Raw genomic sequence first — 25406 nt, forward strand, 5'->3', positions numbered from 1 at the left:
GGTTATTTAATAAAACGGCTGATTTTAGAGTCAATGCAGCCACACTTCTTGTCAGTGTTAAGAAAATGCTTTAATCATTCATTATGTTATAAATAAAGCTAAACCAATTTAAAGAGGAGAAGAAGAACTTTACCAGTATTGTTGCTCTCATGCAAAGGGGGTAGGTCTAGTAGAACTGGTTAAGCCTGCTACAGCGTGCAGCAGGCTTATTCCAGTCTTGTTCCTCTTTGAACTGTGCACATTTTTTTCAAAATAAGACAGCCAACAAGTCCACGGTAACGTTCTCTGGCTTCCTAAATACCTGCGGTCTGTTTTTCTTTATTTAAGTGCAAATTCTCGTCTTGTTTGAGGGTCTCTGACTGTGTCATGTCTCAATTTCCTATTTTTTTTCCAGTTCTGCTTTAATTTATTTGATCAAAATCTTTTTTCCCCCCCATATCATTATCATATCATTTTGCAACTTACAACACATTTTCTAATCTTATGAATGGAATTTAGACAAAATGTTCATGTGAAAGAGAAGCACATAAATCATGATGATAAAAAAAAAAAATGAAACCAGGCCTCCTGTCAGTTGGTTAATGTTTAACTGCCCTGCCCTCATGGGAGGGAGGGGAAGTTTGTGGGAGTTAAATGTGCTCACCCTGAGGTAAAACCACTCAACCCAGCACTAGGACGTGTAAGGAGTTTCACAAATCCCAGATGATCATCAAAAAAGGGGAAGAGATGGAGCAAAATTGGAGCCACACACTGGATGTTATGAATAATTAACATACGTGCGTACAGACAGTTTTTTCAGACGTGTTTTCTACTGTGGAGTCAGAATCCGTCTGTTATCTTGGAAGGCTGCTCACCTCTGGACTACAGTGACTGCGCCCTGCAGAGCTGATAAGCTGAAGACCAGAATCAGTGCGTGGGAAATCTGAGAAAAATCCCTCAATAATCATGTGTAATAACAGTCATACTGTAGGTAAAATAGACTGGCGGGAACTGGAAGCCAGCTACCCTGTCAAAATTGTCATGACGGTCCTTTACAGTCTCATCCTGGTGACGGGTATCGTGGGTAATTCAATCACTATCAGAGTGACCCAAGTGCTAAGCAAAAATGGCTACCTGCAGAAGAACGTGACGGACCACATGGTAAGCCTGGCCTGCTCCGATCTGCTGGTGCTCCTCATCGGCATGCCGGTGGAGCTCTACTTCTCCACCTGGTTCCCTTTCACGAGCACCTCGGGGAACATATCGTGTAAGATCTATAACTTCCTGTTTGAGGCTTGTAGCTACGCTACCATCCTCAACATAGCCTCGCTTAGCTACGAGCGCTACATAGCCACCTGCCACCCGTTTCGCTACAAAACGTGGGACCGCAAACGTACCTCAGTCCTCATTACCACTGCGTGGGTGGTCTCCTTACTTGTGGCCCTGCCGTTGCTGGTTACCATGGGAACAGAGGGCCACATTCCCAACCAGGCAAGGAAACCCACTCAAAATCTGACCTTCTGCACCAATTTGAAGGCTCACTGGATAATGTACCAGATCAGCATCTTTGTGGCCTTCATCGTCTATATGATCGTGTTCATTTGTGTGGCCTTCATGTGCCGAGCCATGATCCTGGTCCTGAAGAAACCTTGGGGTTCTGTTGATGATGGAATCAATGGCAACCAAACAGCACCCAAGCGTGAACGTTCAAAGATCAGGACAGCCAGAAAGCAGACAATCATATTTCTTGGTAAGTTGTTTTGAACATTTTAATAAGACAACTTGTTCCATCTACTGTGTGAAGAAACAGAAATGATATGAGAGTTGTGTTTGTGTGATAAGTGGTACGCTCCCCTCCAAAAAGCATTTGGGTTTCATATTAAAAGATGAATAAGAGACAAGAGATAAACATGTTAGCAAAAATAGAGGAAATGACCTCACTGTGCCAATACTTTAGGAGGGGAGTGTACACGTAGGGGCACTGTGTACGGTGTGTGTGTGTGTGTGTGTGTGTGAATGCTGCTCAGGGTGCTCAGACCTGTCAGCCTGTGTTTATATATATTTACACCATCCTGTCCATGTGCCACAAGTGGAAGTGAGATAGACAAGTCTATGTTTCTAATGTTATGACCCTTCAAATGATTAATTTCATACGCACACTAGTACACACTAGTACACACTAGTTCACACTAGTACACACGAGTACACACTGCTTTTGTTTAGGGTGCGTCCCAGAGCTAACAGAAACACTTTGGTAGTGCTGCTAGTTTAAGTGGTATTGAAGTTGTAGGGAGCTCTGTACAGAGAGACGTGCTCAGTACTTGGAGCTGTCCAGTCAAAATTTTGAGTTGAAAGAATCTAAAAATTTGACTCCAAAGTGAGCATATACATGTTATACATGAGCATAAAAGCCTTTTTAAATCCATAGTCACAAAACCATAGTCACAAATTTGTTGTAGTGGTATACTGCAAAATTTAATATATTGTTGTAAAAGAAACATGTTTTTTTTTTTTGACTGATATGTTCTATAAGAACATATTGATGACTTTCCATTTACAATAATGATTAACACATCTTCGTATTAGAACTATAGATATAGTTGCAATTACATTTCCCATAAAGACACATTGGTGTATTATGTGTGTAGTTTAGTGCTACAGAATCCAATTTCTAGGACACTGGGTCAGTCTTGTAATGTCAAACTCTCTCATGTTTGCAGTACCCTCTGCTCTGTGGACCATTTGTCTTCTGCTCACTGTTCTGATTTTGTTTTTTATTCAAAAACTTGTTTCACTCCTACTTGGCTCACTCCTACTGATCCAGAGGCAGCTGTTGATGGTTATCACTGAAAGATCACAACAAAATTAATCCTGCACTACAGACGCTACATCAAGACAACAAATGGAGTTACCACTTAGTGGATGAAGTAGAGCAATTAGCAGCTGAAGACCCAACAATTTTTTTCAGTCAACATGAATTAAGGGACTAGAGTCACAATTGCAAAATTTGGCCTGTTTGCTGGATGTGGAAATAAGCATTTTTATGAAGAAACTCCGACCTTAAAGCTACAATAACTTCCCATATGCTGAGGAAAAGAATCTGCTACCTGCAGCTTTGTGATACAAATAAGTTCTTCTGTGCATCCCAGCTGTTACTTAAAGCCACCTTCTTTAAATTTGGTGGGCACAAACATTACAGGACACCCTGAAGGTGTGAGTGGGACTTTAATGTCAAGTATGATGTCCGTGTGTATCAGATGAAGATCACCGACAAACACCGAGCGTCTGAAACACCGGTTTTAGTGTGTTGTATAACATAGCTGCAGCATGTTGTGGCACCTCCCTGCATTCCAGAGCATCATCACACATCCTGTGTGTTCACAGATACTCACAACCACATTTGTTTTGAATATAGTCATTAATCATGTGTGAATCACCGCATTAGAATTTGCTGCATACTGTTCCAAATTTCCCACTTTCAGACTGGATTGAGGTCAGTTATAGCTGATTATGATTTGTGTAAATTTGGGACTTGATATGTTTCTTTAATTCACTAATCGACTTAGTGTCCCTTTGCTGTAGGTTACATAAAACAAAGTCACACTACTTCTCTGAGGCAAAACTCAGTCTAATTTGGACCAACAGAAATGATACACAGGAGGATTTAAGATTCAGCACAAAATTGGTAACAGCATCACAATAATCTTACCTTTGCACAAAAGACAACTTCCTATTTATATAGAAATAATTGATAAATGTGCATTATATTCCATCTGAATGTGCTCTGATTCAATTACCGGTCAATCTTACATACCACACTCCCTAATTCTCTATTTAGTGGTGGTCACTCTGTGAACAAATTGAGTTTCTGTGCTTGGTTGACCTCAGATCGTTGGGCATGGAGAGGTCAGCTGCATTATTCCCGATGCATGAAATGAAGTTTTATCCATTATTCACAGTCATTGTCCAGCTTAATCATATGATACAATGTAATTGTTCCTGTCCTGCCGTATGGATTTAAGTTTAAACCCACGTACATATATTTACATTTGCTGTTTGACTGCAGTATAACTCTGTCCACTTGACTGGAGGGTCTTTCCTCACACCAGCTACAGAGTAAAGGACAGTTTACCAACAAGTCCCTCAAAGAATTAAAATTAGTGAGGCTGAAGCCGTGTTTGTCATTTAAACCAGTATATACTGTGAGAATTAGTTTAACACGGTGACCTTTGGCAAACAGGCTCTTCATTGTTCTTCTCTTCCATGTAGCCTGCACAACTTGCTGCAGACTAGTATATAATATATAACTTCCCAAAATGTTTTTCTTTTATATTAATAAAAACAAAGCTAACCAGGGTGAAATTTTGTATTTCATTTTTAGCTTATTTATATTAATTTAACTAAAATTAGTCAAGGGTATGTTTTACAACTAATAAAATAACTTTAAAATAACTATTTATCATGAGCTAATTTAAAGTTCAATGTAATGTCCCCTATACAATTGCTACTTACAGTTTTTATGTTTTTAATATAAAACAGCAGACAACAGTTAACAACTAGGAGGCGAACAGAAAGGAACATTTAGCAGCCAAAGAGTCAGATGTTACCTTCTGGAGCCCATAGAGACCAAAAGCAGAACTTTAAAAATAGAGAATTTGTTGGCATCACCCTTCCACTATTTGAGGGGTGAGATTTTTCCCTGTCCTTCTGTTGGTGAGAGGGAGTCTGTGTTCGGAATTCTACTTATTATTCTGAAATTTTTCGCCACCATAGGTCAGTGCTGCTGCCATAACAGGTCAGTAGACAAGGGCTGTCTTTTACCTTTGGCAGTTTGCCGGCTGTGAATTAGCAATGAATGAATGAATACATGAGCAATAATGATAAATATATAATTATATCATAATTAGTTTTTCCAAGTACTTTTACTTGCAATTGGAATTTAATTTAGTTAACCCTTCCAGGTAGGGTCCCTTTTCTTCCTCTCTTCCCATCAGTTTCAAATGTTAAAAGATTTAAACACATTTTTAGCCAATCAACATATATGTTGCCAATTTAGATGTATTTTCTTATTATATTTTATAAAGTATAAATAAAGGATAATCCAAAGTGAATAGAGAAAACTGTGTTGGAATAGTTTTGACAAAAAGCAGTGGAGGTTTCAGATAGAGTTGGGCGATCACAGAACATTTCTGCATTTCTTACCTTAAGGCTTATCTCTCTGCTTATATCAGTTCAGAAGAAGAAGAACCTTTATTGTCATTGAGCACATATACATATTTAAAATGTATACGTGCTCTTAAAATGGATGCAATTGCCAAATAACCATTTGTGTCATAAAACCAATTATTATACTATTTCCAGATCTAAATTAAAATTTCCTAAACTGCCCTTCTCTCCAACATTATCATGTCTATCATACCTTCTCCAAAATTCATAACAGCTCAGTCCTCACAAAACAACAACCGAGGCAGCAATACAATGAAATATGACACTTTACCGAATATTATTGGGTAGGTCACGATACTGTCTGCCCCTGGCATCCACAGTATTCGCTCACACCTTGATTGACTGCTGGCTCACACTGCTGCAACGATGATCTGAGTCTGAACTTGAATTAAATTGTTTTTGCAGTTGGCAGACAGGAAAAGACTCGCTGCAGATTGCATTGAGTTCCACTCTGGTGCACATTCAACAACAGTCGTTCCTGTTGTAAGCACTAATGTCACTTATCTCTCAAGAGGCCACATTTATGTCACCACTCCACTTTACCTTGAAATAACTTTTAATCCTGGTTGGGCTCAGCGACTATAGAGAGTAATTAAAAGCAGAGAACATCCTTGTTAAGTTGCCCACACATCACGTTCAGGACAGAAGGTTAATTGCTTTAGATGGTTTTTTTCTTTAGTCACAGTGAGCCAGCATTTGTGAAATGAATATTAATTCCGTTTTGCTGCCTTCAGCCTTTGGACTCTGACCTTTGACTTTTTGCAGGCCTTGCGTGATGAGGGAACTCAGTGAGGCTGAAGAGATGTGAAACAAAAAGGTGCTGGGAAACAAAACAAGAGAGCAGGCAGAGCTTTTGTTACTGGTTAGTGTATGCAGTGATAATGCTCCGATAAGCAGCAAAAGATGTAGATGCTTAGCTCTGCCCACAGTCTCCTATGCATCTTTGATAGATGTGTTAACAATACTGAGTTAGTTGATCGCTCTGAAAATGCTAAAACAATATCTAGTACACTAACCATTATCCTCGTTTTATCATCTTAAACTTCTTAGTAACAGAGTAAGATCTGGTGGAGTCTCTCTGGCAGCCCCCTCCTCCATCAGCTGTACCTGTGTAGCGGTGAACCCCATTAGAAAGAACAGAGGATCACTGATTGATTGATTAATAGTGATTAATTTTTAGATTCTTAATTCTACTTAAATCTCACCCAGTAATTAATGTCAGTACTTTGATTTATTGATGTAGATTTGACCTTAAATAAGGGGTGATATTGAGCCTATGTTAGTTTGCTATTGCAGAAATGAATGAATTGTCATAAGTTTATTAAGTTCAGCAAGTTCGTATCATGTGGCCACATCTGGTAAAAATAATAAACCTCTAAATTCTAATCAGAGCAATTGTATGGTTAATTGCACTAAATCACGATTTAAAATAACTTCTATTGTCTTTATGTCAATAGAATACAAGAGAGAAAAGCACTAGCAGCCTTAGAAGATGGAGCCTAAACAAACTCTTAAAACCAAACTTGGTAAATTGATGCCATCTAACAGTGGAGGAGAGTTGTTTTCTTTTAAGAGGATTGGTGACTTTCTAGGCCTTGCATTGTCGTACTTGTTCCCATCAGCCACTTTCCACCAGTCTGCCAGAATGGGGCCATAGCTCACAAACTGCTCTGACAGCCCAATTGCCGTCCATGAAGCTGTCTCTTTCGGATCGATGGGGCTTATTTATTGTGTTTGACTACAGATTTGGACTAGGTGTTAGCCTCTGCATGCTGCTTTGGTGGCCTCTTTCAAACAGTGTTATTATGAAATATAAAATAAACTTGTGGGACGATAAGGCCTTCTGTGCAAGGCATGTCTCCCAGCATCTACCCTGCACTGAGTGACAGCTGTATAGTTTAGGAGCAACCTCCAGAGCCCTGTGGCCCCTTGGCAGCCAACATAGCTAACGGCAAGCCTTCCTGCAACTGACAGTCTGGGCTCACCAAGCCACCTGGGTGACAATCCTGCAGATGTCCAAGAGGGTGCTTGTGTTGCTTCATGGTGTGTCAGAGCTCATCGTGGGTTATACGGTGTGGTTGTGTTTGCTGATCTGCTTTACTGAACTAGAATCCACAGTGCAGCATGCCAGGGGTTGACACTGACTGCTGGGATGAAGTGAGGTCAGATCACATTGTGATAACTTTTTTTTTTTTAACTTAAGACTATGTCCCCATCTCGATTTGCTTTCTCCTCACATGGTCTGTAAGGTGCATTGGCTAAAATGTCTATGTACACTTTTAGAAAAGATTTCTATCCATTTTCCAAGTTATGTTAAGTATTTTAATCACTGTATTTTAATCACTGTATTTTAATCACTGTATTTTAATCACTGAGCGAGAGAGAGAGAGAGAGATCAATACAATACATAATATTGAGTAATTCATCTGTAAAAAATTAGGCCATTTATAGGATAGGTTTACAATTTTCCAAGACTGTGATATAACAACAGTCAGCTGCTGTTGCTGTCAGTTGCAGTTTTGCTGTTATGTTATGACAGAAATCTTACTTTCTTTAACCTTCCAATGTCATGAAGCTATAGCTTTCTGTGAATGGGACCAACATCCACAGTTCATGTTACTTGCAAAAAATGTATAAAATATATTCAAATGTTAATATCAGGCTTAAGCAGTGTGAGTTTAATAAATCAATTGGGCATCGTTATTTTTTTAGTATGATTGTTTTTGTATTTTCCTGGACAATTCTTTAATATTTACTTAGAGTAGAAGGAAAGTAATAAAAAATGAATTTGGGGTAGTAAAAAGAAGTTAAAACCCACGTTAATCCGATTAACAAGACTGGGAATCTGTTCCACATATATAGCAGTGGTTCTGTGAAGCTGTACTCAGACACAGTGGTGTTCAAAGCTAAGTGTAAATTATGGCATGTTAACAGTCTCACAGTAAATACATACAGTAACTGTTTCTTAACACAGGGGTCAGTGCTGCCTTACAGCTAGAAGGTTGTGGGTTCATGGCCCTTCCGTGTGGAGTTTGCATGTTCTCCCCATGGTTTGGTGGGTTTCCCCCCACAGTCTAAAAGTAATACATGTTAGGTTAATTGGTGACGCTAATTTGCTGGTAGATGTGAATGGTTGTCTATCTATGTCTCTCTGTGTCGGCACTTCAACACAGTCCTTAGATTTGCAGATATTAAGTGCCAGTGCCGGCTCTTGGCACAGGCCCCATCGGCGGTCACCTAGGGGCACCAGCTCCTGGAGGGGGCGTTTTGCAGCCCCTTAAAATAAAGAAAATCAATACTTGTAAAAATGTGCAGCCCCTCCTGCTGCCCTTTCCTCATGCTCTCTCTTGGAAATAAAACATTAAAAAATACAGAAAAAATAAAAAAGATCACCCCCTTTGGCTCTCAGAATTTGATTGATGGAGATGGGGGTTATCAGTGCTCATCTCGGGTCGCGGTTCCTATTGACAGACGTCAACATCAAGGCATATTGCTAGGGTGCCGGCAGCACAGACCCCCAAAGGAAGAGACTGAACAAGCTGCTAGGGAGGACCAGTTGTGTCCTGGGATGCCCGCTGGACTCTGTGGAGGAGGTGGGTGAGACGAGGACATTAGCCAAGCTGACATCCATCATGAACCTCTCACCTCTCACCTGCTGCATCAGCGTTACTGCAGGTTTTTCATTCAGGTCAGCTGAATATCTCTGGTCATCGTTTATTACTGTATATCCAAATGCTTTTGAAAATGCTTTGTAAATTCCAGTTTTCAATTTTTGTAAATACTTCAAAAATGTTTTTTGCATTAATACCATTCCTGTGAGCTGCTTAACGAGTGAATTTCCCTGCCGCGTGATCGGTAAAGTTTGATCCCATCTTATTTTATATTGTTCATATTCATGTTGTCCTCATGTAAAGCCCGTCCAAGTCCTCAAGTGCGTCTTTCCTGAGGTTTCTAAGCAGGCATTATTTGGTGATGCCATAAATGTCTTAGCATCAAGGAAGTCCAGACGTGTACAATTTTAAAGTGTGTGTTTTTTTTTTGTGTGTGTGTGTGTTGGTGTGTTCGATCAACCATCAAACCTTTTAAGGTCTGATATACGGCTGTTGCCCATTAATGTTTGGGGGCTGCCAAACCGTTATCTCGCCCAGGGAACCAGAATGGCTTGAGCTGGCTCTGTTCATTCACAAACCCAAGTATTAGATAAATGCAAATTTTAACTTGGTGGCAACCGACAATTAGAGACCACAACTGCAAATTAAGCCCTCGGCATAATGGAAAAAAAACAAACTTGATTATATTTCCATGGCTGTTGCACAAAGCGTAACATAATGCACCTCTGATACTTTAACAACAATCAATGGAGACTTATGAGTAAGAAATGAATAGATCTTAAAAGCATTTCTTCTCTTCAGGGGTCTACCGCTGCACACCTGAAGTTAGAAAGTGGCTTTCTTTCCTGAGGAGTAGCCTTTGTCATGCTGAAAGTTGCTGCGGGCGTAAGAGCGGGCAGGTGGGGATGGAGGAGCTTTTTAATGTCCTGTGGGACAGAGCACTTTTAAGGAGCTTTCTCTCAATCAAAACACACTGGCATCTTTTATCATGTTCCGTCTTAAAAAGCAATTAAAAGCAGGAGATGAGAGGGAACACTGTGCCCTGTAGGATAACTGGTGAACCCCACTAAGAGGTTATTGTTGCTAAAGGACACATTTACTCCATTTTGTCTTCTGTGGCAGCACTGTCTACATGATCATTTCTGGTACTGCTATACCTAATGCACACAAGGAAATCATGTGTATATATCCAATTTTTTCTCCTGTTAATTCAATATTTCTGATTAAGCCTGATTTTTCAACAGCATTTTCCTTAAACTTATCTCCCGCTCCTACGAGACGAGATAAAAATAACATAACGGGACATTAAAAGCGACAGCACGTAGCACAAGCGCACACACAATTATCTCCCAACTCTGCAATACTTCAGTAGTATACAGGGCGTCTGTGCAGAAGATGAGCACCTTTTATCTCTCCCTGCTCAGACCACGTAACTGCAGTTCGTTGAAATCTTAGCAGCTTTGAAGGTCTGAAAGCCCACTGGACACTACCAGCCTTACAGCAAAGTTAGCAACTAGGTGTTGAATGTAATGAAGCTTTTAGCAGCTGAAGTGCCAGAGATTCCCCTGTGGGGAAACAGCCCCAGGATTATTGATTGGCTGGTAGTTGAAATGTCCTGGAGACTATGGTGTATATTTTATTTCAGTGTAGAAAAGTTGCAACTTTTTTTTTTTTTTCTTTACTGTTGTGTTTGTTAAAAATATTAAAATGTCTATTAAATAAACTGTTGTTCATAGTACTGTATTGTACAGAGTACAATAGCTCACAGCTGCTTGTTCAGATTGCAGTACTTCTGCTTTTGAAGACAAGCATATTTCAGGAAAATAAACGAGACAAGAGCTACCATTCTATTATTCCGAGATTGAGATAAGAGCGAGTCAACTGCACGAAGGCAAGAAATATCCAACCACAGTAAATCTTTAATGTGATCCATCATTACATGGACCCAACCTTCCTGCAGAGTACCTGTGGTTGGACCTTGTATTGATAAAGTGTTTATTTGTGCTGGGGAAATTTACAAATGTGCATTCATTCAGTAAAATTTACAACACCGATTTCCTCTCAGGCAGGACTGTCGATACCATTTCCAGTTGTGAACTACATGCACCAAACACCAAAACCCTAAAAATTCTACTTTTTGTATTGTGTTTCTAATTGCTGTAGAAATGTATGCACATCAATTCATACACGTCTGACGGATGTTTCCAAATATTTATTCCTCTTCCAGGGAATTAAACTGTGCACACAAATTCTGCACTTACTTTTCCAAACTGAATACATGGTTTTGTGGAACTGTGTGCTTTGCCTAATAATCTGCTCTATGCAATTAGGGCTCAATGACGAAACAAAAGAATGAATAAAGTCAAAGCAGCAGAGACCAAGCTGTTCTAAGTAATAATAATAATTTGTTGAAAAGATGAAGTTGATTCTTCTAATTCTACTCTAGTTTCTTATATTTCTGTATATGTGTAGTTCCCCATTAAAGGTAGCTCAGTTCCCAAACCCTTTGTTTCTATGCTAAGTACAAAACAAACAAACCCTGAGATGTAATGCTGCTCTGCAGTGGAACAATAAACCAAAAAAAGCAGACTGTTCCATAAAATCAGCTACAGTTGCCAAGTTGTTGTTGTTGTTTTTTTTTTCACAGTGGATTGATGAGAAGAAAGAAAGAGCTAACTGAGGCATTGTGTTCAGCTGGCTCTTTGTTACCGTGCTCACCCAATAAATTAACTGCTGTTATGACACCTCAATTTAATCAAAGCAAAACCAACATCTGCTGCAGCCTGGACTCCTCTCCAGCATTAGTGTGATTGATAGTAGCTTGTGTGCGGTGTGGTGTTTAGGGATGTTATGTTGTAATCACAAAAGGGTTTTGTATTTCATTCATAGAAAATAATCAAATTCTGTGAAATGATATTCAGAGCTGAAGTACTTCTTGCTGGAATCAAGAATACTTTCCTTGGAGGATACTTTGAAGTCACTCTTCACTGTTTCAACAAAGCTTTATTTTTTTTTAAAGATATTTTTTAAGCATTAAAGATGACACTTGTAGACGTAGGGGAACAGTACTAGTCCATCTCTGTCCATCTCTGTCCCTCAGGGTACATTCTACACTAATATAGCATCGTTGGAAGTCTTGCACCAAATGGTGAACACTATACAGAACAGATTGGAGCCTCGAACAGCCAGACCCCTACATCTGTTTATCATACATGAGAGTACAACCATTAACATATAATTTAATATATTATCTATATTCATCTATAAACAACATATTTGACCTCACTGTTGATATCAGGAGCTCGACTCAAGTAGAACTCGCATCTTCTGTCCTTTACCTCTGATTCTCATAGCATCGTTGTGATCAGCACCATACTGAGAGCTTCTACACAGCAGATGTTGCAGACCAGTTCTGCAGGCAGAAAAATATCACCATATCATCTGCATACATAAAAAAGATGAATTATGAGATTGTAAAACTAACAACACCAGCTGTTTAACAAACACATCAACAAATGGAACAAGACTGGACAAAATGTCCCACTCTGGCTAATACTATTAATCATGTGAGTTGTTTGACCTCTAAAACATTAAAAAGAGAGGAGAGAAAAAAAAACAGAAGCAATTAGGAAACACATGAACATTGTTAAGATGCAAAATTGGTAATTCTTTACTATAAGTGTTGGGATCTTAGTTGGATAAAACACCATCAGTTAGAACTACGGTTTGATGTCCTTTGAAACCAATACTGGAATGGAATATGGAATACTCAGAATTCCATTTCCAGAAGTCAATTTCTGTCCCTCATGGTACAATCTCCATAAGGTAACTATATGTGTCTTTTTAGGGCCAAAAACTACGATATGTACCATTTATGTACCATTTATGGTACATATCATACCTACCTGTTAAGGTCCAATGTCAGGCAAAGGAAAGAAAGAGGTAAAATAATTAAGGTTAACAATAAAATATTATTAATCAGCTAGTACAGCTATTATATTATATTATATATAAGTCTGATGATTTTGTTTGGTGTGACAAAACCATTCTTGGACATAAATGTCTTTAATAAGACTTAACATGAACTCAGCTAACATGAGAAACGTTCCTAACCTAACTAACTCACTAATGTGAGTTAGGTTAGTTGCTTTTTTTTATAGTCGCATCCTTCACAGATCATATCCAGTGAATTTAATGCAAAGTGCCACAGAACAAAACATATCCTGTAAATAGATGAGGAAAATGATTTGAATTAGAATGAGATCTGCATATTCAATAACACGCTGTCCAACTTTCCGAGACATCAAACAAAAATCTCCAGAGCCGGTTTTTCTATGAGGCCATGTGTCTTTGAGAAAATCTCTTCTTCAGTGATTAGATTAGTTTCATTATGATTAATATTCCCTTGCGAAACTATTCAAGTGGCTTAATCACTGCGGAGCGTCTGTTAGTCTTCAAATTAATTCGTTCACAATCTTCCTGGATTTCAGTCCAACATTGCTAACAGTCCTTTCTTCACCATTTACAGAGGGACAGGAAATCACTCTATTTGTGCATGACAGGCTCATAAATGACTTCAGATTGGAGGGAGGGGGGGGGGGGTGGGGGGGCTCTGTGGATAAGATGTAATGAATTCCACGCAGTTGTTAGTCAGTGGGAAGAAACCTTAATTGACCCGTTTCTCAGAATCAATCTTAATGGTTTAATTAAACTTCCTCTTGTGTCAGATGAATGTTTGGCCGAGACAGACAACATGATTTATGCCAGAAAATATTAGGAATCATCAGACAATGTGAGACCACTAAAAATTAAGGCTGTTTTTCTGTGATTTATACCTCGTTCATTCCGTCTGCCTGCTTGTTAAGCTCACCCATCTGGCAACCTGAAAAACTCATTATTATGCCAAAATTCCATTCTACAAAAAGCTCCTTTATGCTCTCAGTGGGTGTCATCCACTGCGCTTGTGTCTACTCTCTTCTGATAGTGTGTGTGTGTGTGTGTGTGTGGGAGGGGGTTCAAGGAATGTTTGCACTCACCGTCACAGACTTTTGATAATGTTTGCCTTCATCACAGTCGGCCTATTATCCACAGTATCCACTACAGCTTTATCCAGTGTCGGATGAGCAAATCTAAACAGATCAATAAGATGGCTACTAGAACATTTACTCATTTACTCAGTGTTCTGCATGACACTGATTTTCCTGTTTCTACTTCCTTCATTAGTACAGCAGTGGTTTGTGCAGCTAGCTCCAATGTTAAGTAATTAAACACACATCTTGTAGTTTCGTGAATGTATGTGATCTTGGTAAAGTGGACTAAAGGTCATAAAACAAGTCAAAAATATTAAGTGACTCAGTGATGCTAGTTAAAATACCAGGTGAACATTTTCCTTTAATCTCCAGCGACTGAGAAAATGACGAAGCAGAAAATGTTCCACTCTCACCACCAATCAGATAACAAAATAAATTAAAACTTAATTTATTTTACTCTTTATCTCTCTTACAGCCGCATTTATCTTTCAGCCCCCTTGTTCTCCAGTTTTTTTTCTTAAATCTTGGCAGCCATTGCCATTATCCTCATCACATTTAAATGATTATACAATGTTCATGTCCATGCCAGCGATTGTTAATGGTGTGTTTTTCTTGTACTTAGTAAGGAACAGAGAAAAGTATTTTTCCAACAGCGTGGGGATGTTTTTATAAAAATGGACGACATATTAGTTGGTTCTCACTAGTTCAAAGGGCTGTTTGAGAGGGTAAAGGTTGAAATCAGGTTGACATTCGGATAATGTAAAGGTTGGGTAGGTTAGTTTAGTCATTAGGTTAAAGGGCTAATGCTAAGGTGGAAAACTCTGTTCCTCTCATAATTCAGCTTCTGAAAGAATGCAAACACCTGATCCAGGTAATCGGCAGTGGGCTGTGCAGGGGTAGTTAAAACAAGTGGGGCTGGGATAAATAATCTCAAACAGTGTCCTTGTAAAGATAAAAAGACAAATATGTGTGTGTTTTTAAGTGAGAGCCATCCTGGTTATCTCGGAGGTACAGTAGTTGGCGAGCTACTGCTAAACACAATGAGCTCAAGACACAATAAGCACAATAACGTCTGAAATTGTGGTCCATGTGAGGGCAGACAGACAGGCTGCTTGTTGCTGTGCAGTTTATTTTAATCCACAAGAAGACAGGTTGACACAGAGCGAGTCAAACCAGGCAGGAGGAACAGAAGACGAAGGTCCAGAGTGGCACAGGTCGATAACAGGCCAGCAGTCTGAAAATAAGGGAAAGAGTCTGAGGGGAATACACAGAAGGCAAGGTGCAAAAACCCAGGCCAGAGATCAGAAAGCTGAGCAGTGCTAAGCAGTTCTAACCTGGAAACAGGCAATGGTGGCTTGAATGATGTGGCTCAAAAGAACAGCTAAGGACAGGGGAGGTAATGAGGGAAAATACTGGGGAATGTGGGGACAGAGTCGGGTCATCGGGAAAAGAGAGAAGGAGTCCAGGGACATGTGAAGGCTGTCCCTGGGCAGTATATAAGAATGTGGGGAAGATACTAATGAGAATAAAGGCAGAGACAGAATAGGCCCGAGCCCAGAACTGAGACATGTTACAAAGATAATGTTACTTTGAAGTTGACAGACGTCTGGCTAATGTCATTGTTAAGTTACCGGCTAAAACTTTACTATCAACATTTCACGCACTAGTATTTTAGTCTTGGTATTTTCAGTTCAAAGATCATTTTTAGTTTGAAAAACCAGTCAAATACATCAGCCAGACCCAGTTCTCCACTGTGTAACACGTTAAAACACATACTGCTTGAAATATATTATGTTTGTACAGTGTTATGGTGATTCGGAGCATTTTGGCAAATTATTCTTTTAAAATATAGACTGTAAGTATTTTGTTTTGTATTCAGAGGTCTAATCAGTGTATTTTAGCGCTTTACAAACCAACTTAAACTGTGTAACTGCTTCTGAAGGTGAAATCAGTTTTCTAATCATGCAGCAAACAAGTGAAACTCTTTCCCTAACTTTCTCTCCAAGATACATCCAGTATCTGAATAATTTCATCACACACTCATCTTCCCCAAAATTACCCTTTTCATTTTGGTGGTTTTATAGATTTGACATATGCTTTAATTCAATGTGCAATCAAGACAGCAACTGTGGCTACTGACGAAATACAGTTTTATAGTCATGCAGCATAATATTGGAGGAAATATTTCACTTCCTCTGATTATTCAGTTTGAATCTACTTAGGCATTTCCAATCATGGAAATGAAGAGCATCAATGATGTGGTGATGCCCTCTATTTCAAACGTCCCTCACTGAGTTATGAAAGTAATTTTGCTATTTTCAAAAGCTCTGCTGAGCATTTCTATGCAGGTTTATGCAGCCTATAGCAGTATAGGTGTGTATTTCTGGAGCAGGCAGTGTGCTAAAGTGAGTGAAGTCAGCTGCAACAGCTGCATTTCTGAGTCTCTGCTGATGCTGATGAATATTAATTTGATTCCAGGGTGCTTAGTGCCATAATCAGGTTTGGGCCCCAGCTCTACACTGGGACAGATTTACATGTTTTCAGTCTTTGGGGTGTTTTGGTGGTCAGGCTCTTCAGTCTGATATCGCATACTGTAGACAGCTGCACACCCTGATTCTAAGAGAGCTTTGAATGCAAAAAAGATATTAAAAAAAAAAAAAAAAAAAAGACATTTATTAAGGATTTGTTACTCAAATCTTAATTTATTAGTTTTGCAAATCTCCCACTGATTAAACCTCAACGCCGTATACATAAAACAATATGAATCGAATGTTGTCCCTCATCACTTCCACAATCTGTTTCCTCATCTCAGCATCTGTTAACAATACAAATCATTTTTACCTAAAATAGTGGCTCAATGCCTGTGTGCTGAGAAGTTGAAAACCTCCAATTACAGCCACAAGAGAGAATTAATTATTCCAATAACCTGGTTGAATCGTTTTTTTTAATTAGCAGTCAGTTACTGTATATTTTTCCTGTGGCAGCGAGAGAGGGAAGCTTGCTGGAGTGTGGGTGTGTTTGAGAGTGCGTGTCAGGGACATCACTGCTGAGATTGTCATTGGAGATTGCAGTTTGGAGACATGTGCATTCGGCATGACAAGAGTGAAGGTAGTAATAACAATAATAATAATAAAGATTTATTAACACGTGAGCACCTAACACACACACACACACACACACACACAACAGAGTTGAGTGAACATTGTCCACTCCGACAACTGCATGCACTCCTCTACGTGGGGGACGTTGCTGAACTGTGTGCTGACTCAGTGGCAATTTTCCAGATCAACGCCTGGACTGTGATAAACAGGAGGATATGAAAGGTAGATCCATGCACTCACACACAAAAAAAAATCTTAGAGACAGATGATACAAGATTTGTTGCCTTCATCAGAGTATGACCACTCATTAGAAAAAACAGCAACAAGTGCATTAAATATCTGAACGACTTTTGAGTCGCCTGTTAAAGTTACGGACCTTTTACGAAGTTTTACAGCCCAACAACTAGCTGCCAAAACGTATCATCCTTCCAGGTTTTAATGAAAGTGGGTGAGTGAAAGGTGTGATATTATTAATACTTGGACTGTATTATTTATAAGGATCCATCAAATAGCCTTAAATGTATAAACTGGAGTGTTTAAAATCTCCCATGTTCCAATGGGGGCCAGGACTGTAATGACCCACTAATTCCAGGGGATAAAAGAGGTACTGTATGAGCCCAATGTGGTATTCACGACCAAACCATTACCAAATATTTAGTAAGTATTTTAATTTAGAGCTGAAACAATAAGGCTTGTCAAAATGCGTTGTGCATTACGGCAAACGCAAACACTAACACGTGGCTTTTATTGGGACAAAGGGTAATAACATTATTGTAACATGCAGAAATGCCCGAGGATAATTATGAGAGTGTAGTGTGCAGTTCTCCCCGTGTTCCCACCACTCAGCTGTTTTGATAAAAACATGTAAGTGCTCATTTGTGCCTATAACAATCAGCACTCTGACCATTTCCTGACCTTGAAATTCACTTTGCCTGTCTGTGTAGTTTCGCACATGGCACAAAGAAAGTGTGAGAAACATGATTATGTAGGTTTACTCAGATAAAGCCCAGAGCTGTTAGTGTTTTTACACCAAGGACAAGACTCACTTTCTGAAGTAATGTTACTCTGTTGGCACTTTATGGATTTTATCAAACAGAGCAAAGTGTGGTAGTGATTACGCACAGTCCTATACTGTGTTTATCTCAATAAATCCGGTGCAAATAACAAAAGAATGCTAAAACATAACCACTCATACCTCTACACAGAAGCCTACATCAGACTTACAGAAATCACCTTTCTACCTGTAGGAGACATTGGATTTTTTTTTTTTATTTTGTGGTTCATTAATTCTGTGCATCCTGACCATATTTATCTGTTTTGATGTTTTGTCAGCAATTCTTGTTTTAATCTTGAAATGACCCTCAGTGCAAATGTTGCTGCAGAATATCAAAGGCTTTGATGGCCTGGATTTTAATTATCGAGCGGCCAAAATAAGTGTCTGCTGAAGAAAACAGTGCACTTCATGAGAACATCCACATTTGTAAATGTATGTTTCTCTCTGTGTTTCAGCTGTCTGCCCAGAGTCATTCTCCACAGTGTGTGAATCTGAAAGCAACATCTTTCTTTTTTATTAAGCTGCCCTTTTTAATGATTGCTGGTTAATGTGTTTAGTTGTGTGTTTAGGGGCCACAGCTAAATACAGTGACAAATGAAAATGTTCATGGTCCAGCAGCAATGTGGACATTGTACCGAACTGTTGTAGTGAAGAGGAAATTGATCTGGGAGGCAAAGCACTCAAATTCAGTCAGTCTATACAAAAACCCTCACCTTTGGTCAGGACCTCTGGGCAATGACCGAAAGAATAAAAATGGGAGGGGTCGTACCACACTACAAACCTTACAAATGAGTTTTGGCCCTCCCCTGATCTAAGTCCAGCCATAATTTTGTAATTAATAGAGTTTTAGGAATTGATTTTGTACCTGACTGGCAGTTGGTGTGTACATTTCTAAACCATTTCCAATCAGGTCAAGTGGCCACAGCCTGACTCCAATGGGCTAAAAGGAACCCAAAAAAAAAAAAAAGATGATGCAGAGCAGCTGAGTTCACTTCTGATTTTAAGGAGCTGCAGCAGTAGATTAACCTTTTTTTTTTTTTTTTTTTTTAATCAGGTGCCATTCACATCAGTGTTCAAATCTCAAATATCACTAGTTTAAAAATAATCCACATTGAAAACCATCAACCTTTAAATGGTTGTACCTCACTTGTGTGAACTTGTGAGTCAGTCAGCCTCCCACGTCATGCTGTGCGGGACATCATGGTCGAAATCAATGTGGAACTTTAGCAGCATCCCCATTTGTCCATCAGTGACATTTAGAAATGATGGAGCACAATGTGATGATGTGTCATTGTTCCATCAGTGCTGTCTAAAGACGGATTTGATGGAAGTCTGTGTGGACACAGACGAAAGAGCAACAAGAACAAGTTTCAGTGGTGAAAACAACAAGAATCCAAAGTATCAGGACTCGGTTTTACATTTCTGTGATGTGGTCGACGATAATTTAATGATTATTAATAATTTCTACTACTAAATGCACTTAAAAAGCCTAGAAAGCATTTAATAAAAACTTAATGAAACACAGAGCAGAGAAGCTGTTCAGAAACTTGGCAGGATGTTTTTAGCCTCAGGATTTGGTCACATATCAGCAAATCACAGTCGGGATGCTAAATTACTGCCTGAGTATTGCCTCCCATCTGACCCATACATTAACGTAATGGTAGTTTGGTAATGTGATTACAAAAAAGTACTTAATGAGATATAAACTTGGAATGAGACAGGCTGACAATAAGTGTTTAGGTTTTTTTAAAAGTTGATGAGAAGAACAAATTTCAAGAGAAAAAATTAAAAAATGAAGCCAGTACAAAGGATCCTCTTGTGTCTCTGCTCATTCCTTTATTTTGTGTCTCTCTTCATATTTTATGTAAAGCATTTATATTTCAGACTTGTTCATTTTTCCTGTTTTGATTCCTGGTTTTCTCCCTCTTTCTCAGCTGATTGACATCATACTTTGTCATTTAACCTGTAATATCATTTAGTAAGATAATTGTTTATGCACTGCTTCACTTTCAATGACCTAAACGTTACATAATTTCCCTATGGGATCAATAAAATTCTTTGAAGCTTGAATCTTGACACCAATACAAAGATGGTTTTACTGTTTTCTATGTCAGACTGTGACTTCTATACATTTCAGAGGCAAACTTTGTTCTTTTATTCCACTGCATTAATCTGATAATTAATTACTACTGTAGTTCCTTTTCAGAATCGGATTAATTGCACCCCGTATAAGAAATAAGGTCATTAAGAGCCACAAAAGTAATAAACACATTTTTTACATACAACTGCATAAATTTTGCATCAATAATTATAATCCACAAATATATATTCACATATTCTGCCAGTCTGAATCTGAACTCTCCTAAAGGCTTCATATTTTCTCCAAGCAAAGCTTTTTAGTGTTCACACCTCCTCCTATTTGTTTCACTTTGGGGACATTAAAAATTCAGTCCAAAAAAGGTGTAAAAAAACCCCACTTCAAGTTTCTAAACTACTCAGGACATGCCATCATCAGGAGTAACTATGGCAATGCACAAAGCTTGCAGATGACACAAGGATCTGTAAATAGGTAAATCTTTGGAATCTGCATGGAAACAAACCCTAAAGAAGGATTCGTACTAGCTACTGAATGTTTACCTCTTTGCAAAACAAGATTTTGTTTTGTCTCTTTCCTGAAACGACAATGGGATAAATATTTCCTTCAGTCACCTTGCACGGAGTTAAAATTTAAAATAATTTGGGATGATGTGTAAAAAGCAAATAAACACCGAATGCGATGAGTTGCAAATCTCAAATTTTCTTTACCCTTTCATGGAAAATATTAACTTAGCAGCAACACATCTCAAGAAAGTTGGAACAGGGGAAAATAAAAAAATAAATGGAGAAGCTTGATCTTTGGGCCCTCAGGCAGCAATGCATGGGTCTCAACTGGACATCACTGCATGGGCTCAGGAACACTTCCAGAAATCACTGTGTGAACACAGTTCACCTTGCAATCCACAAATCTAAGTTAAAGCTGTATGATATCACCATATGCAAACTCGATCCAGAAATGCTGCTGTGTTCTCTGGGTGGCATTTAAAATGACTCACTTAAAATGGTCTGAGGCAAAATGGAAAAAGAGCAACATATGCTCCCATCCAGACGACGTCTTTCAGGGAAGTCCTTGCATACTTCAGCAAGACAATGCTAAACCACATCCTGCAGCCATCACAACAGCACGGCTTCACAGGAGAAGAGTCCAGTTGCTGAACTGGCCTGACTGTAGTTCAGACCTTTCACCATTAGAAAACATTTGGCACATGATAAAACAAAAAATACTGCAACAAAGGCCCAGGACTGTTGAGCAGCTAGAATCTTGCGTCAGACTCGAATGAGAAAGAAAACATTCCTCTAAAACTACAGTAACTGGTCTCCTTACTTCCCAGAAGTTTACAGACAGTTGATAAAAGTAGAGGGGATGCTACACAAAGGTAAACATCCCCCTGTTCCAACGTTTTTGATGTGTTGGTGCCATCAAATAAAAAAAAAAAGCTAATATTTTCCATAAAATGTTAAAATGTCTCAGTTTCAACATCCGATGAATATGTGTTGGTTAAAATTGCAAAGCATTGCGATCTGTTTTTATTTACATGTTAACTTTATTTGAATTGGGTTTGTGTATAAATGAAAGGGTTGACATCTGTGTTGCTATGGAGCAGTGCTGTGATGTGCTGGTGCACTTAGAATGTAGGTCCAAAGTAAAGTAAGTCGGTCTTTTGAGGATTGTTGTGTAATGCGGGTCCATTTAAAACTGCCTTTCCCTTTCTCTCTAGACTTTCAGAGAGCTGTCTGCATCAGTGCTCAAAACAACAAATCAGTGCTATTGTGCAGAAATGCTGAGGGTTTATAAAGGGCCTTGTTATATACTGTATGAAAAAATACCTTTATAAACACATTTATTAGGTGGTTCTCAGTGTAAGAAGTGATTAATATTGTAGTTTTAAAGATACTAATGAGATAAACAGTTCTGTTCTGTTCATGTGTGAAGTCTCTATGTGAAGGTTGTACAGATCATCCAGAACGTATTCACAGCACTTCACTTTTTGTTATGTCTCACCCTTATTTCAAAATGGATAAAATTCATTATTCCCCTCAATGTTCTACCAACAATACCCTATTATGTCAACGTGAAAGAAGTTTGTTTGAAATCTTAGCAAATTTATAAAAAATAAAAAAACAAAATCCCATTTACACATGTACATAAGTATTCATGGCCTTTCCTTAAAGCACCTTTAGCACCAGTTACAGTCTCAAGTCTTTTTGCGTATGATGCTATAAGCTTGGCACAACTATCTTTGGGCAGTTTCTCCCATTCTTCTTTGCCTGGTGCCTGGTTTCCTCCAGAAATGAGACTTGGCAATCAGGCCAAAGAGTTCAATCTTTGTTTCTCAGAGAAAACGCTGGATCTCTTTCAGAGTGACCATGGGGTTCTTGGTCACCTCTTGACCAAGGCCCTTCTCTCACGATCGCTGCGTTTGGCCAGTCAGCCCGCTCTAGGAAGAGTCCTGGTTATTCCAAACTTGTACCCTTCCCCAGATCTGTGCCTCGAGACAAGAGGTCTACAGTCATTTCCTCGGACTTCGTGGGCTGGTTTGTGCCCTGACATGCACTGTTAACTGAGGGACATTATATAGACAGGTGTATGCCTTTGCAAATCATGTCCAATCAACTGAATTTCCCACAGGTGGACTCCAGTCAAGTTATAGAAACATCTCAAGGATGTTCAATGGAAACAGGATGCACCAGAGCTCAATTTTAAGTGTCATGCCAAAAGATGTGAATACTTATGTACTTTATTTTTAAGAAATTTGCAAAGATTTCAAACCAACTTCTTCTACGTTGTCATTATGGGGAATTGTTTGTAGAATTTTGAGGAAAACAATGAATTTGATCCATTTGGAAATAAGGCTGTAACATAACAAAAGGAAAAAGCTAAGTGCTGTGAATACTTTCTGGATGCACTGTATAGTCATTTTCTCCCAGTGACAACATAACTCCCTGACAGGAAGTGGTCTAGCAAATACCACTGCCTAACACAGTTTGTAGTTTTTGTGTAATAAATAAATAAACAAGAGATTTAATATGTTTCCTCCTGCTTCCAGCCTTTATACTAAGCTAAGCAAATGGGCAACTGACTGACAGAAAAGTGCATCAATCTTCTGTCGACATAATAAAACATGAATTTACCTAAAAAAAAAAACTTCACTTTTATGTTTTGTGTTTTCTCAGTTCTCATCGTGGCGTCCTTGATGGTTTGCTGGCTTCCCAACCAGATTCGTCGTATTATGATGGCTGCCAAGCGCAAGTCCTGCTGGACTATTCCCTACTTCTGGGGCTACGTCATACTTCATCCTATTGGTGATACCTTCTTCTACCTCAGCTCTGCCCTCAACCCGTTCCTCTATAACCTGTCCTCCAAGCAGTTCAGAGAAGTGTTCGTCCAGTTGCTGAGGTGCCGCCTCACTATCCAACATGTCAACAAACGCACCTTGCGGAGCCCCATCGCTGCTTCTGGACGATCCCTCCAACCTCTGCTGTTAAAGTCACTGCGTCGAAGCAAAGCAAACCGCACCACCACTAAACATGAGGAAACTCCTCCTGTTGCTACAACCTGCCCGGAGGAAAGTAATTCAGGATCGGCTTTAAATACTCAGGCTTGTCTGTGCCTGACTGAAGACTCAGATTCAGTCCATAAGACAAAGACAGGTGAAACATCAGACAATGAAATTTAAATGTTCTGTGCTGCAAATTTAAAACCAGAAAAATGAACATGGCAGAAAGTGCTCGATCAAAGGATGCTTGTGTGGAGCCATCAGAAACAATTCGAGCTCTTCCTCATACACAGTACATCAGTACAAACTTTTAGGTTTTAAATTTAATTGATGATGATGATGATGCAAACTGCTGAAATGTGCAGGTTGCGTTGGAGTTAAAAGTAGCCTATATAGCTTTTTTACCATGTGATGTGATGGTCTGGTCTTTTTGATGTTGGTATATATATATATATATATATATATATATATATTATTAAGATTAAATTAATATATCAAAAACCCTCACAGTGAATTCTTGAAGAACATCTTTTGCTCTCTAATACTGCACATGAGGACACACATACACTTATGAGCAAATTGAAAGACAGCTGAAAATCATGTTGCTTAGTGGGATGAAAAGCTGTCAAAAGCAGGCCTAAAAGTTGCATTGGACTATTGTAAGCAATGGCCAATTAGCATCCCAATGACAGGACAATGAAGTGAATATAAAGCAGTAGAGTCCTGCAAGTTGTTATATTAGTAACAAGAAGACTTGACAAGAATGACAATATGACCTCTCGTTCATGCCATTTATAACTCATAGTGATATATTGCTGTATAGAGCAGTAAAATATGTGCATAAAAAATACATTGAACTTAGATAAAAAAAATGAAAAATGTCAGAAAAGGATGCTCCTCAACCACATGCTGTTCGTGTTTTCAGTCTTAAATACCATAGTGACAGAGTTAAGAAGCTCTTGCAAAAGTAAAATTAAACTACATATAGATTTATTTAAAAATACCTGACACCCGAAGCTACTCAGCTGCCTTTATTGTAATCTATTTTTATATTTTATATTTGATCTATTTTTAAAGGATCTGAATTGCTGAATCAGCCCCTTCTCCCTTTTTCTGCGCAGCCCTTCAGGTAATCCTCATCGTGAAGCTTAAAAAAATTAGAATGCTACCAAACTTACTACTCAGGCAGAAATTGTTGCTCTTCCCTGCAGAACATTTAAATATCCCAGCACTGCTGCTAATGAATCTGCATCACAGGGGGCTTCCACCACACTTCTCCACACTAAGATAAGTTATTGAGCATATTTCTATGTTAAAGACATTTTTTATTTTGAACCAGACGGACAAAGGTTGCTGTTGTCCGACATCCTTTAGCTTGACTCTTCACTTTAAGAACTTACCAGCTCAGAAACCTCCTTCTGTTAAAGGCTGTTTACTGTATGACTCTCTGTTGCATTCTTTTACACGTACCCTTAAACTAAAAAACAACCAGACCCTTAATTCAGGGCTAATCTGCATTGTCTGTCAGCATTTAATTTCTTGAAAGGTGAACATAACATTGCCTTTGCATTGTCAGCTTTATGTCTTATTTAGACGGTTGGTTCCATGACTTCTAATTCTTGTTTTATTATTATTTTAATGGATAATTTAATATCTGACTGAGGGATGGTTGTTGAAATATGCCATTAAAGTAACAGAAAATGTTTAGATATTTAAACTGTGTCTTAAAACAACAGTCATGTCTATTAAACCCAAAAGCAAGTTTTCTTGCTGTAATCATTCTTACTGTTTAGAGGCCCTTAAGAGATATC

The 25406-nt window shown here is 38.8% G+C and overlaps 1 protein-coding gene across 2 annotated transcripts; it reads left to right on the top strand.

The window, feature by feature from the left end:
• The first annotated feature begins 619 nt into the window (after positions 1-619).
• On the top strand, positions 620-25298 carry gpr39 (G protein-coupled receptor 39). Of its 2 annotated transcripts, XR_010915155.1 has the most exons (3): positions 620-1729; positions 23273-24724; positions 24807-25298. XR_010915155.1 is itself a non-coding variant. In XM_067515382.1 (2 exons), exons 1-2 carry the CDS (start codon positions 946-948, stop codon positions 23773-23775), a joined length of 1287 nt encoding a protein of 428 aa, XP_067371483.1. In that variant the 5' UTR covers positions 620-945; the 3' UTR covers positions 23776-25298. The 2 variants fall into 2 exon arrangements, 1 of the variants encoding a protein (XP_067371483.1); XM_067515382.1 differs by having other exon boundaries at positions 23273-25298.
• The last annotated feature ends 108 nt before the right edge of the window (positions 25299-25406 follow it).

Source organism: Channa argus, chromosome 9 (genome assembly GCF_033026475.1).
Source record: "Channa argus isolate prfri chromosome 9, Channa argus male v1.0, whole genome shotgun sequence".
Lineage (NCBI taxonomy): Eukaryota > Metazoa > Chordata > Actinopteri > Anabantiformes > Channidae > Channa > Channa argus.